This window comes from Perca fluviatilis, chromosome 19 (genome assembly GCF_010015445.1).
Source record: "Perca fluviatilis chromosome 19, GENO_Pfluv_1.0, whole genome shotgun sequence".
Classification (NCBI taxonomy): Eukaryota; Metazoa; Chordata; class Actinopteri; order Perciformes; family Percidae; genus Perca; species Perca fluviatilis.
This window is the reverse complement of record NC_053130.1, coordinates 16,988,601-17,007,421: the sequence shown is the minus strand read 5'-3', so window position 1 is coordinate 17,007,421 and position 18,821 is coordinate 16,988,601. Positions and strand designations below refer to the sequence as shown.

Sequence of the window (18,821 nt, the reverse complement as noted above, 5' to 3'; positions counted from 1 at the left end):
CTCTCGTTCTCTCTCTCTCTCAACGGAATATGATTCGTTTTCCTGGATACATTTGTCAAAATGCTGCGGATCATTGTTGAGTCCGCTAGTGGGATCCCCAAAAAGAAAATTGGAATCCCAGATCCAATAGCTGCAGTTGTCTTTAGAGGTGAGACTGTTGCTTGATTTTTTTTTTTCTCTGGGGGTAACTATTGTATGCTCTGTTAACTCCTTTCTCGGCCTGCATGATCATGCACACAGTGTTTCACTTTCTATCAAGATATCATCTTTTCTGTCATACTTAAGGTTTTGAGCATCACTTTTGCAGTTAATTGTAGTTGTTTACAGTATGCATTTAGTCTTAGAGCTTAATTTGAATATTTAGGCATACATCCTCATAAGGTCATAATACAATACAATGGCTACAAGACTCGGTCTTTATATTTACAAAAATGATATGCCTTGTAGTGCATTAGGTGTTACGCTGTTACAAGCAGATTGTAAAATGTTGTTTATTTTTTTAAAGAATTGTTTGTGTCCACTGTTTTATCTAGGACATAATATTGTAACAGCAGATTATGATTTTTATTTAACACAATAATACTGTTAATTGTGTTTACAGGTGAAAAGAAGAAAACCAAAGCAATTGACAATGAACTGAATCCTGTATGGGATGAAGTAAGTCAAGTAGAGTTAACTTAATGTGTGAGTGTTACAGTTTGATGACTGGGAAATATGACTCACATGAGAGCTGCTATTGCCTCAGTTAAAACTACTGTATGTTTTTTTAATTGATTGTAAATGTATCTTCTGTGTTATTACAGGTGCTTGAATTTGATCTGAAAGGCTCTTCTTTGGATGCATCTTCATTCATCAGTGTTGTTGTCAAAGACTATGAAACAATCGGCAAAGACAAGTATGTGTATGACAACCATTAGATATTGAAATTTTGACATTTTGATATAATATTTCCTATTGTGTGCTTAAATTGCGCTATAGGCATTGTTTTTTTTTTGAGCGAATGAATACAGGACCCTCAGCCTACCTCCCAGTATGATTCAATACTGATCTGACACACTCTTGCCTTTTGGGAGAAGAGCCTGTGAATGTAAACAACTTCTCCAAGACTGAGTATAGGCAGTCATGTTTTTTTTCTGAGCTATCTAACCAAAGGACTCACTGTGACCATGTTAAGACTTGCAGTGTTAGTAAAGAATTTTGTCTACCTAACATTAGCACTCCATTTCTTCTAAGGAAAAAAACTCACTTTTTAACCTTTCCTTACGATAGACTCAAACTGCTATATATGTTATTTATGACTTGTTCTAATGTGTATCTGTTTGTTAGGCACATATATGCATTTTGAAACATTGTAAGTCTGACTCCTTTTGTCTTTCTGAAGAAGGTAGACCAAGTATTAACATTTCCACTGAGTCACTCTAGTCTCTAGTGACTGATAGTGTATAATATAAATTATTCTGGGGCAGGCACAGGGGGTGGGTGGAGGGGTGTCTGCGTCAGCCACACACGCACTTGGATATTATCCCATGATCACTGGCTGCTATGCATGCGGTGGGTGAATAAGAGAGCTTGTGCTGGCTTGTCATTGGCACATCTGGGATGACTAGTTGTAACTCAGCCTGTATTTCTATGCAAAAAAACTAACTAGACATAGGGTAAAGCTTCTGGAGGGACATATGTTTGATTGAACATGTAGGCAATACTTTGTGACCAACTGGGAATCAAAGAGCCTATCAGGGGTATCTAATCTGCGGTATTATCAAGTTAAGCCATCTTGAAAACTGCTCAATTTGTTTGGCAAAGATTGTTTTTCGCCAAAATTAGCTTTGTTTAAAAGTGATATGGAAGTAGTGGAAAATATATCGGTATGCCAGACAAATTGTTTTCTGCACTTTCACTGTGATTTTTTCAATGAAGCAGTTGTAAATACTAAAGACTAGAGTTCAAACGTTTGTTTTCTAGTTCATTAGGTGAGTTATGTATACAAACATCAATTTTTATAAACTAGATGTTTACATGTTGGCCTCTGCAGTGGTAGAGACAGTCAATTGCCATACCAGATTTCCTCTGTTTTATAGTTGATCGTGATTTCCTAGAACAATTCATTTTTCCAACCACAACTGTTGAGAACAAGAGAGAAGAAAAACAGAGTCTGAGCATAATCATGAATATGCGGCTTACTTCACCCGTCTCCTTTGCTCTATATTTGTCCACCCTTACACTAGGCACAGAGCGCCCAGTACATGCCTGTGGTTGCCTTTTCTTGTGCACATTTTCATCATCTTGGGGTTTGCCTATGTGTAACCAGCTGGTCCTTGTCACACGGCAAAGCAGCCTAAATTAAGTTACTGCTGCTGCTTCCAAATGTCTCTTTTGCCAAAATTAGCCAGTCAAATTGAATGTTTTTTCTTATTGTTATTTGGTTTAGGGATATTAAAAAAACAAAAAAAACAATGTGTTGCAATACATTGTGGTTATGAATTACTGTTCCTACATTAATTCTGTTTGGTAGAAAAAGTAGGTGCTGTTGCTGGGTTTGTCATTATATGTGAAGAAGTGAAATTGGGAAGTAGAAACCACCAATATCCAGAGCAACGAACAATTACCGTTACAAACACTGCTTCCTATTTCCTAATGTGGTAATTGCATAAATTTGTCACAGATTATGGAACCAAAGCATTCTCCCTATTGTTTAGCTATTAATCCTTGCTGTCTTTTCAAACAAAGACAGTTGTTTCCCTCCAGCTGCAATGATTCATTTGCAGATGTATGTATGATTGTGAGACCAAAGGGAAATATATGTGATTGCTTTGCAGGTTCATTGGCTCGGCAAAAATTCCTCTGAGAGACTTGGCCAGTGGTCAACTGAGGTCCTTCCCATTCAAGAATGTGCCTTTAATCAATGAGAAACAACAAGCTATTGGGGTGAATACATTTATCACTTACTGTACATGTGACACTTGCACTGCAATGTTATGACACAGACTATCAGCTTAAGCAGCTTCAGCTCTGGCAGTATATGGTGCCTGCTGTCTGTATAGGTCTGCCAAAGTAGTTGCATTTGCTGAATCCTATGACATTTATTTTGGTGTTACATATACAGTAGAACTGATGTTTATTGAGAAAGCATTTTCTTTTTTTAGGCAACCATTAATTTAGTGATTGGGTATGAGCCACCTGCCAACACTTCCTCAAACCTTAATGATCAACCTGACGGAGACACTAATGTGGATGCAGGTAAGTAGACAGTTAATCTAAGAAATGAAAAGAGATAGTAAATCGTCTGCATTTATGTGTCTGACTTTTTACTTCCCTCCCAAAATAATAATAATAAAATTTCCTTTACAATAATTCACATTGAAAATGTCCATAGGGTATCCTTGCTGAGTCACAATAATAAGCAAACAAAAACACAAAGACATGCAATGCCATGTAACCCTCTCAGCAACTGGATTATGTTTTTTTCTATAATCTAAAAAGGGGGCCCAAACTTCATAAAATAAATTTTGGGTTTTCCTTAAATTATGTTTTTTTCATATTTAATACTTTTTTTACTGTCTTCCAATTAAGTGCAAGGTGCTTATTAGCTGCTGTTATCGCTATTCTTAGAACTGTTTTGATATTACTGGTAAGGCTTGTAAGTTTTCAAGGTATCCCCATTTTTTACAGTCACTGGGTATCCCCTAACAGAAAGAAACTCTGATTATTGTCGTCTAGATTTAAACCACATTTAATAAAATAAAGGTGTCTTCCATGTTGTTAGGAGGTTAGCAGATACATCACACAGTAACAGGGTGTCAGTTTTTCTCCAATTAGAGTGTTTTTGGAATATTGATTCAAAGAATGTTGTGATTATTGTGGTTTTGCTCCACAGGAGAAAGTGATGAGGGTGATGAGGGGGAGGCAGACGTGGAGGGAGAAGGTCAGAGTGGAACACCAGGAGCTCCCACTTCACCCAACCAGCCAGGGAAACCCAGCCACAAACCATTACGTCTCAGCCGTAAGAGGCATAGAGCCTTGGCCAATAAGCCTCAAGACTTCCAGGTATTGTCCAGTTTAGGGTGGAATTATTATAATTAATCATATGAGTGACAGCAGGTTGCACGAGTGCAAATGTACATTGATGGGGGGCAGCCAATAGATAGTGAATTACAACATTTATCATTCATGTTAGAACATTTGCAAACATGTAAACCTTTTAGTTCTGCTGCATCAGAGCAAGCAATTTCACACATGGCTTTTCTTTGGAAAAATTATGATACATACTTTTTCTCTGATTAGTATTAAAACTGCATTATAACAAAACAAAACACTGTTGCTGCTGTCGCCATCTGGTATCTCGGAGCCACTGTCTTGTCCTTGTCTGGAGCACGGTGTGTGGTGAGGAAAGAACAGGTGCTCCTTGACTGAGATAACTGACGACATCGACTCTTTATTATGACTATAGAGTTTTATCACATTCTACGTTGTATTACAAAAGCTGTTGTAGAAAACTTATTCGTCAGTCACTTTCTGTACTTGTGCTTTGAGTAATGTAAACTGATTCTACTTGCAAGTAAACAAACTTTATTGTAACTTCAGTGGTCCTGTCTATTCTTGATAATATAATTATTCTAACACATATTTTTGTTCCTGTCACAGGTCATATGTAATGTATTTGAGCAGGCTTGTGTCTGTACTGATTAAGTTGGTATTTGTCAACCCGAATGAATCAATGGTACCTTTTCAAAAAGGACCCAGATAAATCGTCTCACTGTTGCTTGCAATCTTCAGATTCGTATTCGGGTTATCGAGGGTCGACAGCTGCCTGGCAACAACATCAAGCCAGTGGTTAAGGTGAATGTATGCGGACAGACCCACAGGACCAGAATTAGAAGAGGAAATAACCCATTTTTCGACGAGGTAAAAAATACCACATTCTGTTGAAAAGAATTAGTTAGCACTTACTTTCCCCTTTTTCTTGCTTGTCAACATCTACTTATCTTTTCTCTTTGCGAATTAATCCCCACCAGCTTTAATAATCCTCTATTTATTTATTTCTCTCTATATCGGCAGTGGTGATATGACAGTGGACCTGAAAGGCAGTGCCTTTGGCTTTCTCTCTTATCTAACTCCTCTCATATGCATTTTCCTTTGTCTTAGTTTTTGCCAACGCATAAGAATCTCAGCTCAATAAATTCTAAGTCATATAATGTTTGTCACAATCACTGATAAAAAAGTGTGTCTGTGTTACTGATTGTAAATAATAATACCCATTCACTTATGAGTTGTTTCTGTCGCTCAGATGTTCTTCTACAACGTTAACATGCTCCCCTCAGAACTGTTTGACGAGAGCATTAGTCTTCGGGTGCGTAGATAACTCCTTTCAATGCAATTTTCTTTTTCAAACATAAAAAAAACTGTCCATTATGTGGTTTTAAAATCAGGAAAAGTCTTTCTGAAGCTGTAATTGCTGTTTTTTTGCCAGGTTTTTGACTCCTTCTCGCTCAGATCTGACAGTCTAATGGGAGAGTTCAAGGTATGACAATTGAAGTGCTATTACGTCCTTATCTCTGCTTGTTTCAAGTTTGACCTGTAGTGATTTATCACTCACTAGCAGGGACTCAAATTTTACGATAAGTAAAATGTTTTTTTTTTTCTTTCTTGCTTACCCAGCTGGATGTTGGCTACATCTATGATGAATCAGGTCAGTATTTCCATGTAAAATGCATACTCAGAAAAATTAAGATTAGTTTGTATATATTATATTGTAGGTGTTTGAACGTGTTGGATATTGTCCAGGTCATGCCATAATGAGGAAGTGGCTCCTCCTGAGTGATCCTGATGACTCTAGCTCGGGGGCCAGAGGTTACCTGAAAGTCAGCATAGCTGTGCTGGGCACTGGAGAGGAGCCGCCTGTGCGTGTACCTTTTTTTTTTTTTTACCATCAAGTTTCTTCCTACTAGACATAGAGTACAGATCAGAGTACAGAGTACGGATCATCAAAGACCATGACAAAGTTTCCTCTCCTCTCCTCTCCTCTCCTCTCCTCTCCTCTCCTCTCCTCTCCTCTCCTCTCCTCTCCTCTCCTTGCCTCTGTCCAGACTGAGAGGAGAGATATAAGTGAGGAGCAGGATGACATAGAGAGCAATCTTTTGGTGCCAGCGGGTGTCACAATGCGATGGGCCACACTCAGCCTCAAAGTCTACCGTGCTGAGGATATGCCACAGAGTAAGTGACCCATAAATCCCTGCCACAATTGTAGTTTAATTCCATCAAATCACCTTGAAAATCTTCTATTTAGAACATACTTTACATTGCAGTGGATGATGCCTTTATTCAGACGGTAAAACAGGTCTTTGGAGGGGAGGGAGACAGGAAAAACTTGGTGGATCCATATGTGGAAGTCAACTTTGCTGGCAAGAAGGTATTTCATGTTAACGTAAAAAGAAAAAATTATGTTTTATTTTTTCTTACTGTGTGAATATTATTTATATCCAATGGAATTTTCTTTTAGCTGCGCACCAAAACCATTGAAAAAAATGCAAACCCAGAGTGGAATCAACTCATCAATCTCCAAGTCAAGGTAAGAAGTCGGGCTTGATTCAAATTTCTGAAACACTTTAACCTTCAGCACTAATAAACACATGCCTCTGTTGCCTCTGTAGTTCCCATCCATGTGTGAACGCGTCAAGTTGACTATGTATGACTGGTAAGAGCTAAAGTTCATTTATACACAGCTGCATAAGTGACAATAATATCACAACCCATATTTGACGTGCCAGTTTACTTTTGGCAGGGATCGTCTATCCAAGGATGATGCCATAGGAACATTTTTTTTTAATCTCAGCAAAATGTCTTCCTCAGGTGGAGAGATTGAAGGTAATCATGTAATCTGTATTTTTGTAATATTTGTTGTCAGTGTTTTATAATTTGATATGGCAATGTGACATTTAATATGTATGTTTTTTCCCCCACTGGAAACAGACTCAAGGGCTATACGTATGAAATGGTCATCTGCATGTTTTAACATGTTGCTTTGTCGCTGATTGTTTAACCCTCAGCATCTGTTTGTGTATCTATTGTCATACACCATATTGCTTTATAAGCCTTGAAACTGTCCAGGTGGGGTTTTTATAGTGTCTGTCTGTTACAGTGAGCACAGCAGCATCAGAGCTTGGTTTTCTCCCAGCTTTTGGGCCTTGCTATGTCAACCTGTATGGTAGCCCAAGAGAATTTACTGGCCTTCCCGACCCATACGAGGAACTCAACTTTGGAAAGGTAGGACTACCCAATCAGCACAGTACAAAGGGTTCAGTACTGTAGTATTGACACACAATATTTCACCTGCATGACAATGCCTACATGAGGTTTTTGCATTTTGATTTGTCGCAGGGTGAAGGGGTCGCCTACAGGGGGAGGGTCCTTGTTGAGCTGTCCACTCAGTTGGATGGAAAGGTTGACAAAAATGTGGATGACATCTCCAGTGATGACATACTGGTGGCACAGGTATACACTGTGTGCTGTAACTCTGTCATACTGTTATTACTGCTGTCTACTTATATTTGGCCCAAGGTTTTGAATCTGCAAGGTTTCATTATTGCTTAATTGCTTTTTTCCAATGTCATTGCAATGTAGAAAATATCAGTAGCTCACACACAGTGTTGAGCAAGTTTCTGATTGGGAAAAAATAAACCCGCCCTAAAGTCTAACACTGCCACATCCTTTTTAATTGATTGCAGAAATACCAACGGAGGAGGAAGTACTCTCTGTGCGCTGTGTTCCACAGTGCATGCATGCTCCAAGAGCCGGGCGAGCCAATCCAGTTTGAGGTCAGCATTGGTAACTACGGTAACAAGCTGGACTCCACCTGCAAGCCCCTGTCGTCCACCACCCAGTACAGCTTTGCTGTGTTTGATGGTATGCAAAGAAGAAGTCTGCAAGAATTAAAAAAATGACTCTAAAATGTATTCCATTTTATATTCTAGGGTGTTTTTGTTCAGGATCATGAAGGAGCGCCACATGCGTTACATAGTATTCCAACCTTGTTGAATATATTCTTTATTTAAAAAACAAAAATCAAATAAATAACAATTATCAATGGAGTATATATATCATTAGAACTTTGCTTTAACAGTGGACATTTGACAGTTTTTTATTTAAACTTTTAACCATGCTGTAAGTCTGTGTTTAAGGGCTTGTGAAACCAAAGAGTTAAAGAACATCAATAACATGGACCCAATGTTAGTGAGCGGTCAACTCCACAACTTGTGTTTAAAATGACTGGGTGTATTTATTTTGTATCCCACAGGTAATCACTACTATTACCTGCCCTGGGGTGACACCAAGCCTGTAGTGATTCTCACATCATACTGGGAAGACATCAGCCACCGTCTGGACTCTGTCAACATTCTCCTCTTCATCGCTGAGAGACTGGTGAGAATAAGTCACAGTGGCACATATTGTGCATGACTACACAGGTTTTTACTGCTGAGTAATATACTTTAATCTCTCTTTATTATTATTTATTTTAGGAGTCCCATCTCACCTCTTTAAAAACAGCCATGTTAGCCAAGGAGTCTGAGGAACGTCTGAAAGAGATTTGGATCCAACTCATCAACCACGTGCTTGAGGACCTGAACAGGTAAGACAGGACCAGACAAATCCTACACTGGATCTGTGGGTTTTATAAAGTAATGCAATAAGCAACATATCATTAGGAAATCTGTAGTGTGGTTATTGCTTTTAGGTCAAATACATTTGCAGGTGGTTGTTTGGGTTGAGTCATGTTCTTGTTTTACCTTGTTTTGTTCCCATCCCACATTATTCTCAATAACAAGGTTTTGACAGTTTCCAGCTTCCAGTGCTGGAGGGTCAGCCCAATGTGACTGAACTGGATCTCCAGTTGAAAAAGCTGCGTGATGCTGCTGTGGTCAGTATCAGAGAGATGGCCAATCGCGTGAGAGAGGAGGCCACAGATGTCAAGGCTACTGTTGGTGACATTGAGGACTGGTTGGACAGAATCCAGCAGCTGGCAGAGGAGGTCAGGGAAAATATGATGTTATGTAGCTCATACAGATGTCAATGGGAATGTATCATGTAACTGAAATGTTACGTTATGTTGTGTCTTCATCAGCCTCAGAACAGCATGCCAGATGTGATCATCTGGATGTTAAGAGGAGAGAAGCGGGTGGCTTATGCTCGAGTCCCAGCAAACGAGATTCTGTACTCCATCTTCAGCGAAGAGGCACATGGCAAACACTGTGGACGGACCCAGACCATTTTCATGCAGGTACAAAACTAGTCAACATACAGCAACACCTTTATATATTTGTAATTATATATTTCACTGTCAACTGTAGAAAGAGTTCCTACTTTCATAATTTTTGTTTGTCAGTATCCCATGGACAAAAACAAAGGTTTGAAGGTTCCTGTTCAGCTGCGTCTCAACATGTGGCTCGGTCTCTCTGCCAATGAGAAGAAGTTCAACAGCTTCTCAGAGGGAAACTTCAGCGTGTATGCTGAAATGGTACAGTAGCTACACAAAAAATTCCCTTTTTTAACTACATATATATTTAATTTGATGCACGTTTTGTTATCTCTCACTTTCATTTCGCAGTATGAGAACCAGGCCCATGTTTTAGGAAAGTGGGGAACTACCGGTCTGGTTGGTCGCCATAAATTCTCAGATGTGACTGGAAAGGTGAAACTGAAACGAGAACGCTTTCTGCCACCACGGGGATGGGACTGGGAGCAAGACTGGTTTGTTGACCCTGAGCGATGGTAAGTTTAAGAAACTCACTTTATCATGCAGAAGCACGCACACTCACACAGTCCTTTGTGTTTCATTGCTTGTACAGTCTCAAGTACAAACATCCTGTTATCAATGTGCAGTTTATGTAACACGCTCAATAATCCTGTTCATATTTCAGCTCTATGCTCTATTAATTGGCAGTAGTCATAAATCAATGTTTGTACCAGCAACAATGTGAACACAATCACAGGAAATGAAAAGGAATTTCGGCATAGCCAGTTTTTTGGGTTTAAGGAGGTCTCCCTCCCTCCTTTAGTGCCTCCTACTTCTTTGCTTACATTCTCCCATCAAGGCTCATGTAAACAATTTTAGCTCTCTGAAGCCCGTCTTCCTGAGCTGTTCCGCTCAGTTTATCATGGTCCTACATAGCTAATGTCTGAGTCACAAAGCGTCTCATCAACCTCTGTGCTGTGGTGGTGTTTTCTACAGCCTATTGACAGAAGCAGATGCGGGCCACACAGAGTTCACAGATGAAGTTTTTCAGAATGAAACACGTTTCCCTGGTGGGGAGTGGAAGCCCGCTGCAGAACCCTACACAGACGTGGTACAACCTACTGCTCTCATACACACACATACACACATTTAAGTTTTGTGAAAAAGGTAGATGAATAAAACAGGACAAAAGCCTGTCTATTCATGTTCATTTCCAGCTTGTTTGTTTTGGCTTCATGGCCATGGACTTTCATTCTAGACATTCCAGCAACAAAAGTCAAACAAATACATTTAGCAACTAGCTGGTGAACATAGAGAAGCATTTAGCATCTTAAGAACCAGATATTTCCCTCAGGAGTTAGTATCAGAATATCAATCATTTTGTGTTTATTAATACCTATTCATCACATAAATGAATGAAAGAGGGTCTGTGTTGTCTAGAATGGAGAAAAGGTTCAAAGCCCAGGAGAGTTTGAGTGTCCACCTGGATGGAGCTGGGAGGATGACTGGAGCTTTGACAGCAACAAGGCTGTAGATGAAAAAGGTAACCATGAATTCTAAGATTAAAATATGTGATCAAAATATTTCATTTTCATATTTGAAAAAACTGCAAGACTAACTTGGTCTATGTGTATGCCTGTGTGTTTCCTTTGGCACTAGGTTGGGAATACGGAGTTACCATTCCTCCCGATGATAAGCCCAAATCCTGGGTTGCAACAGAGAAAATGTATCATGTCCATCGCAGGAAGAGACTCATAAGACCACGGAGGAAGATATCTGATAAAATGGCTGTTACTGAAGTGAGGAAGAGTAGAGGTAGATAAAAAAAAAAGTAGATTTGAGAGATGTTATGCATTTTCTCATTCTTCTGCTACCCTTGTCTCTTCCACAGAGGCGAGAATCAGGGGAAGGCTGGGAATACTCTTCCCTGATTGGCTGGAAATTCCACAGGAAGGAGCGCTCCTCTGACACCTTCCGCCGCCGCCGCTGGAGAAGAAAGATGGTCCCATCCGACTGCATTGGGTCCTCTGCCATCTTCAGACTGGAAGGGGCATTAGTGAGTCTTACAGAAGTCCCCTGAGAAACATTACTAAAAATGTGTTGTATTCTTACATTTCCCCTAACGTGGCAGTTGTCATGGCAACTACAGTTACTTTATACCATCTGAGTCATATCCCCTCATTATTCTCCTGCATGTGCCTGTTCCTGTCAGATGTTGGCAAATCACTCAGGAAGTTTATTTTAGTTCTGCATTCTTTTCTTCAATGTTTCTAATATCTTCTTAAATGTTTGCTGTTAAGTGTTCTTTTCAGCACCTCATCCTGGGTTTTGTTAACAGGGGGTTGATGTTGACGAGAAGGCCAGTAAAACGGATGCAGCCAAACTATTTGGTGCCAACACACCCACTGTTTCCTGCCACTTTAGCCGTAAGTAGTTGGGTCAGATAAAGTTAATTCCTGGTCAATCATGCTGAGTGTTTCTTCAAACTTCCTGATGCAAGATAACATTGAATCAAGAACTCTGTAAAATACAATTAAACATGCTGATGCTATCTCTCTTCAGGGTCTTACTTTTACCATCTTAGAGTGTACGTGTATCAGGCGAGGAATCTCTGTGCCATGGACAAAGACAGCTTCTCAGGTAAAAATAAAGCAAACAACTTGTGGCTCAGAATAACCAGACAAAGTACAAGCCTGAGCAAGAGGAATAAATGAAATCTACTCAGGATGTACAATTTGGCAAAAGTAACATTTCACATTTCCATCAAAATAAAACTCCTGGTCCTCGTCAGATCCCTACGCCCATGTGTCATTCCTACATGTGAGTAAGACCACAGAAGTCATATGGTCCACCCTGAACCCCACATGGGATCAGACTCTCATCTTTGAAGACATTGAAATCTACGGAGACCCACAAACTATTGCCCGCAACCCTCCTGATGTGGTGTTGGAGCTGTGTGACAGTGATAAAGTAGTATGTTGAATATTTAATCTGCCAAATCAAATCACATAGGCACACAGACTTTTAAAAAATGCAAACGGGGTTCACGGCGGTGGATCAGGCGTTGATAACTGTTTGTGTGCTGCTGTGTTTTATTTACAAGGGTAAAGATGAACCCATGGGTCGCTGTACATGCCCTCCAGTAGTGAAACTTAACCCCAGTGTGGCTGGCAGCCCGAAGCTGCTGTGGGTCCCGGTCACCAAAAAAGGTAGCAGTGCTGGGGAGATACTGCTGGCTGCCGAGCTCCTACTGAAGAACAAGGTAAAGAATACACAGATGAGAGGAAACATACTGTAACTTTAACTTTATTAAACTGTACTCAGGAGGCGATGCTGTACTTTGCCCTCTAGGTGAATGACGGAGATCTGCCCCTGTTGCCTCCTCGCCGGGGGGAGAAGCTCTACATGGTTCCCCAGGGAATCAGGCCTGTAGTGCAGCTCACTGCAATTGAGGTAAAAAATCATGGCATCCTGCTCCAGCCCAGCCAGCCCCTATAAATTAACTTCACACACATTACATGCTCAGACAAGATCAGCCCAACTCTAAGACTTCTGTTGTGGTTTTATCTAATTCCCTTTCTCCCTTTCATCTCCTGTTATCATGCTAGACCCTTAATCTGTCCAGACTAGTTTTATAAATGTCTTAATGTGTTTATTTGATCCCAGGTCTTGACTTGGGGCTTAAGGAACATGAAGACCTACCAGTTGGCCACAGTTTCTTCCCCCAGTTTGATAGTGGAGTGTGGTGGTGTGATTGCTCAAACTGCTGTAGTCAAGAACTTCAAAAAGAACCCCAACTTCCCTGGATCTGTGATGCTTCTCAAAGTGGTACAACCCCTCAAACTTTCTATAAATATTGTTTTGTGTGTAGACTTTCCATATTTTCTGACAGGGCCGGTTCTATTATTTTCTCACCTTAGCTTCTTCCCAAAGAGGAGATGTACACCCCTCCAATTGTACTTAAGGTAATCGATCACCGGCCATTCGGTAGGAAACCTGTGGTGGGTCAGTGCACCATTGACTGCCTGGAGAAGTTCCGCTGTGATCCGTATAACATTAACAGAGAAGCCTGCATGTCTGCTAGAGGTATATACGCACATGCATGGACTTAGGCAGATACATACACAGTCAGCTACATACAGTAAAGGCTTATTGTATCCTGTTCCCATTGACTTTGCAGTGGCAATGATGTCAGCTGCCCAGGGAGATGTTGTCATAGACATTGAGGAGAGACCCATCGTGAAAGCTAAGGTACAGTATATAATAATGCACTCACAAAAGGTGGAGACAATATTTTCTATCTACTTCCATTTATTGATTCTTTGTTTGCTTCTCACTTTGCAGCTCCAACCAGAAACTGTAAGATTTTTCTCTTTTCACAGATACTGATAGATAGCATATCTAAAAATACTAAGTTCATCATTATTTTCTATCTTGTAGGAGGAGGAAGCAGTAGACTGGTGGAGTAAGTTCTATGCCTCTGTTGGAGAGCAGGAGAAGTGTGGACCTTACCTGAAAAAGGGATACGACACATTACAGGTAAGAACATGTCGTCGCACCTTGGGAAAAACACAATCATTGATTTAATCTTTCTTTGATTTGTTTGTGTTGGTGCAGCAAGCTAGATGTGACAGACAGGGTTGTGACCAGAAAGTCCTTGTCAGATGGTAAATGCTATAAACATATTCTTTGTAAATCTTTACAATCATTCCCCGAAAGAACCAAGTAGGCCTGCCTTGTTGCACGATCCAAATTGTATTACAAACTTGCCATTTTCAGCATGTAGCTTGCAAGCTCTAAGTTTGTTGTTGTTTCCCGTATCGAAGGGATTTTGAGAACGGCAACACACAGAGAACGGAAAGCAATTATCCTGGAAATGTACTTCTGTTGATTCACACTACAATAGATGTCATTTGTGTTCTTCTTTCTGTGTTGTGTCGTTGCGTGGTTTTCAGGTGTTTAACAGGGAGCTAGAAGAGGTTGCGGAGTTCCAGGGACTCACTGATTTCTGCTGCACTTTCAAACTTCAGCGAGGGAAGACCGAAGATGAGGAAGATGATCCCACTGTGGTGGGAGAGTTCAAGGTAACAAAGCCAAATTTTGAAGAAGTATCCCTGTGACTCAGCATCCCATTATACCTGAACTATTGTAACATGAGAAAGCTGCTTTCGCTGTTGCACAGCCACTTTTTCTAGCCTTTGTCTGCCCTCTGGTGGTTAATTTATGAATTTCATAAACACAGTAGAGGGACAGTTTAGCCTGCAGATTGGTATGTCTGTGAAGGGATAGTTTGCTACAGTGTATACTACTTCTGGAGTTGAAAACCACAACTTTCATCCTGTCCTGAATATATGGATTATATGGATCATTCTTTTGCATTGTATGCATATTTGATAATTAAAGGCAGTAAAATATATTTGAAAAGATTGACCAAGTTTAGTGACCTACAAATATTAAGGAATAGGAATAAATTAATGATAAACTCTTTAATCGATTTAGTTTTTAGTTTTTACTATTTACAAATATATGCTTTATGTTTAAAGTTTTGAATTGTGTAATGGTAAGTAAAAGACACTTTCCCACTTTGAGTGGATAATAAAGTTGCATTTTATTATAGATATGTAGGAAATCAGTTATTTTATATTAAGACCCATGTACTTTCATTTGTTGACAGTTTATGAGTTTTTATTTTAGCAGCTTATTTTTCAGGAAGAATGACAAACCACTGAGAATTAATTTATCATCTGCGATTCTACAATCTGTTGTTACCTTTATATGGAACATAGTTCCTCTTTGGATTTTATTATATTGTAGAAGAGATGTTATGTGACTAATGGTGCTGTCCTATTTGGTGATATTCAGGGCTCATTCAAGATTTACCCACTGCCCGATGATCCAGGGGTGCCAGCTCCACCCCGCCAGTTCAAAGAGCTTCCTGAGAGTGGACCTCAGGAGTGCCTGGTCAGAATTTATGTGGTTCGCTGTCTTGACCTTCAGCCTAAGGATACAAATGGCCTGGTGAGTATTAAATGAAGCTGCAACTGAACAACCACCCTGGTTTGGTAATAACGAATTGAATGACAACCACTCTCTAAATTTTATTTGGTGAAAAAGATGATTGAAGCTACTGAAGCTAAGATCTTTTTTTATGCATTTTCATTTTAGTGTGACCCATACATTAAGATTGCACTGGGAAGAAAAACACTAGATGACAGAGATAACTACAAACCAAAAACCCTTAATCCAGAGTTTGGGAGGTGAGACAGTAATGTGTTTATCTTAGTAGAATTTGTTTGTTTTCTATTTCTTCAAAGATTATGGCCAATTTTAAGTGTGTTCACAGTAAGAATGTAAAGGAGCAACACATACATTACATTCATTTTTGTCCAGGATGTTTGAGATGTCCTGCTTCCTGCCTCAAGACAAGGACCTGAAGATTGCTGTGTATGACTATGACTTACTGAGCAGAGATGAAAAAGTGGGTGAGACAGTGATCGATTTGGAGAACAGACTCCTGTCTCGTTTCAGGTCCTGCTGTGGCCTTCCACAGACTTACTGTGTGTAAGTATGTACTCTTAACAGTACAATATCTACAGTTCAGTTGAGACGTCCTACAAAGTAGCCCAGGGACTTCTTTGATGTGTTTTAGTTTCTCAAAGCCAAACCTACAAAGCTACAACTTTCTTGCAGCTCAGGGATCAATCAGTGGAGAGACCAGCTGAAGCCTTCTCAGATCCTCCAGAACGAGGCCAGAGTGAGAGGCGTCTCTCCTCCACGCATAGAGGGAGATGGCAGCTCACTGTCTTTCACAGGAAAACAATACAACCTGCAAGATTTTGGTACTGCCATTCTCAAATGCCTTATTATCATATTTCTGGTAGTGATATAACTTATATCTACTATATCGATGCCCATGTCTTGATTTCTTAAATGTTCTTAATAGAATATTTAACAATTATTAATTAGTATGCTGCAGTTGTATCTTGTTCTCATTTTGGCTCTTTGATATTAACATAATCCTTTCATCCTTAAACTTTGTGATCTATCATGCCCTTACAGAGGCAAACACTGTGATCCACCCGCACTTGGGCCCAGCCAGAGAGAGGCTGGCCCTGCATGTCCTCAGAACCCAGGGCTTGGTACCAGAGCATGTGGAGACCAGAACCCTGTCCAGCTCCCACCAACCCAACCTGTCTCAGGTTAAAGCAACAGCAGTAACACCACATTATTTTTGTTTTAGTAGAGTTACAGGTAGTAGAGATAAAGTATGAACATGGTGCTCTGCGAAATTAACATTTTAATGTCGTTGATAGCTTTTTTTTTTTTAAAGAGTCATCCTTTTCTACAAATACAGGGGCACATTCAAATGTGGGTAGACATTTTCCCCAAGAGCCTTGGTTTGCCAGGGCCCCCATGTGATATCACTCCACGCAAAGCCAAGAAGTAAGAGACACTTGAGAAAATATTGTTTTATCATTGTGCATTTAAGGGTCAAATATAACGCTATATTTAAAACAGGTACGTCTTACGGGCCATCATTTGGAACACAACTGATGTCACTCTGGACGAAACAAGCATCACTGGAGAAAACATGAGTGACATCTACGTTAAAGGGTACATTACTTGTCCTGTCTCTTACCTTAACCCTGTAGTGATACTTACATATAGCAAGGTACTTAGCATAGGTACTTATATTACACATAGCTAATCTGAATTTAACATTCTAGATGGATGCCAGGTATGGAGGACAACAAGCAGAAGACAGATGTCCATTACAGATCCCTGGATGGTGATGGAAATTTCAACTGGAGGTTCATCTTTGGGTTTGACTACCTGCCTGCAGAACAGCTGTGTGTTGTCTCGAGGAAAGTGAGTGAGATCATGGAGCAGGAACACAGCATCAGCAGCAGTGATTTTTGTTCATAACCATATCCTTTTTTGTTGTTGTGCTGGTATGATGACAGGTAATGATCTAAAGTGTGTGTCTTTCTACAGGAACACTTTTGGAATCTGGACAAAACGGAATTTAGGATTCCTCCTAAATTGATCATCCAGATTTGGGACAATGACAAATTCTCCATGGATGACTACTTAGGTGAAACAGCAGTGATATTAACCCCATTTTATGCAATGGCCACACAAAGGGAAGGTTTTGAAAGATAGATATCTGCTAGAGAGGAGTGCTGCAATAAAAGACAAATGCTTATTTTCTATCTATATCTCTGTTACAGGTTCAATTGAGCTGGACTTACTCAATCTGATCTCTCCTGCTAAGAGCCCAGAAAAGTGCAGCCTGAAGATGTTGCCCGGGATGGCGGGCTCAGTCTCCTCCAAAAGACCACCGCCTAACTCACTATTCTCCCAGAAGTCTGTAAGAGGCTGGTGGCCATGCGCGATCGAGCAGGATGGGAAACATGTGCTTGGTGTATGTTTATGTCCACAGCACAGTCCTGAGTTATGTTTTTTTTTTATTTCTGGTTACTGTTTAATACTGTGTTTCAAACTCCACAGGGGAAAGTAGAGATGACACTGGAAATAGTGGAGGAGAAGGAGTTGGAGGAGAGACCTGCTGGGAAAGGCAGAGACGAGCCAAACATGAATCCCAAACTGGACCCACCAAAGTAATAAATCGGAGTACTTAAAACAATAACAATGTATCAAAAATATGATTTTGTATCTCTATGAATTGCTTCACGTGAATTATGTGAATGTTGCTGTCTTTCTCTATTCCACAGCCGCCCTGACACTTCATTCTTCTGGTTTATAAACCCTTGCAAGACCATGAAGTTCATTGTTTGGCGCAGATTCAAATGGATTTTCATTGCAGCGATTTTTCTTCTGCTGGTTATCTTGTTCCTCGGGATCATGTTCTACTCCTTACCGGTAAGAATACTTAGTTTACTAATAATTTATTGATTTTATTATTTCTGAAGCTGCCATTTATGTTTTGTATTCATCCCACATTGTTTTTCCACAGTATTTTGTAATCTGTGTGAATTTTAATCTTGTCTATTCTATATCCACAGAACTACATCTCAATGAAGATTGTGAAGCCTTTTTCCTAAAGAGCATTGCAGAGAAGCTGTCTGCGTTCCTGCTGTCAAATCTACAGTCCCCTTCACTGTTACCATCCCTCAGAAATATGCAATAACATCCTCTGCTGATGTCATAGCAGACTGTTATTCAGCATTCTCCTCTCACATAATCACACCAGTCTGCTTTTATTTTTTGCACTCCCAGTATTGCGTACAGTATATTTCCTGTATTGCAAATAATCACTCTTTAAATTTAGACAATGAAATCAAGAATGTCAAGAATTATATATTTTAATAAACTTTGTTTTAAACAAATTTGTCATTTTTGTTACATTTTGCACACATTTGAAATCAGAAACTATCTACCTGTATTACCAATATAAAAACTAAGTACATCTTCTGTCCATTTTATGTTAACATGTCTAGTTAGACTTATACTATTTTGAAAAAAATCACTTAATAAAAAAAAAACTTATGTCAGTAACATGACGGCAATAAAGAGAAAACCGAATGTTAATTTAAGCTATTAAAAAATAAATAAACTAAGGCTAAAACCTAGT

The 18,821-nt window shown here is 39.7% G+C and overlaps 1 protein-coding gene across 1 annotated transcript; it reads left to right on the top strand.

Moving 5' to 3' along the window:
* The first annotated feature begins 18 nt into the window (after positions 1 to 18).
* Positions 19 to 18,576, top strand: myofl (myoferlin like). The gene is made up of 53 exons (XM_039783845.1): positions 19 to 148; positions 602 to 657; positions 804 to 895; positions 2,817 to 2,925; positions 3,144 to 3,237; positions 3,875 to 4,044; positions 4,774 to 4,902; positions 5,285 to 5,347; positions 5,468 to 5,518; positions 5,656 to 5,686; positions 5,782 to 5,897; positions 6,084 to 6,210; positions 6,303 to 6,406; positions 6,497 to 6,565; positions 6,648 to 6,691; positions 6,779 to 6,861; positions 7,136 to 7,260; positions 7,375 to 7,488; positions 7,722 to 7,899; positions 8,291 to 8,415; positions 8,514 to 8,623; positions 8,830 to 9,022; positions 9,116 to 9,271; positions 9,377 to 9,508; positions 9,599 to 9,762; positions 10,223 to 10,337; positions 10,667 to 10,769; positions 10,886 to 11,025; positions 11,118 to 11,282; positions 11,565 to 11,652; positions 11,789 to 11,866; positions 12,018 to 12,199; positions 12,330 to 12,488; positions 12,578 to 12,679; positions 12,893 to 13,054; positions 13,147 to 13,312; positions 13,407 to 13,477; positions 13,571 to 13,585; positions 13,667 to 13,765; positions 14,182 to 14,310; positions 15,089 to 15,244; positions 15,392 to 15,483; positions 15,617 to 15,787; positions 15,917 to 16,065; positions 16,286 to 16,425; positions 16,581 to 16,669; positions 16,745 to 16,840; positions 16,954 to 17,095; positions 17,222 to 17,321; positions 17,458 to 17,651; positions 17,738 to 17,847; positions 17,962 to 18,109; positions 18,253 to 18,576. Exons 1-53 carry the CDS (start codon positions 61 to 63, stop codon positions 18,289 to 18,291), a joined length of 6,123 nt encoding a protein of 2,040 aa, XP_039639779.1. The 5' UTR covers positions 19 to 60; the 3' UTR covers positions 18,292 to 18,576.
* Positions 18,577 to 18,821: the final 245 nt, after the last annotated feature.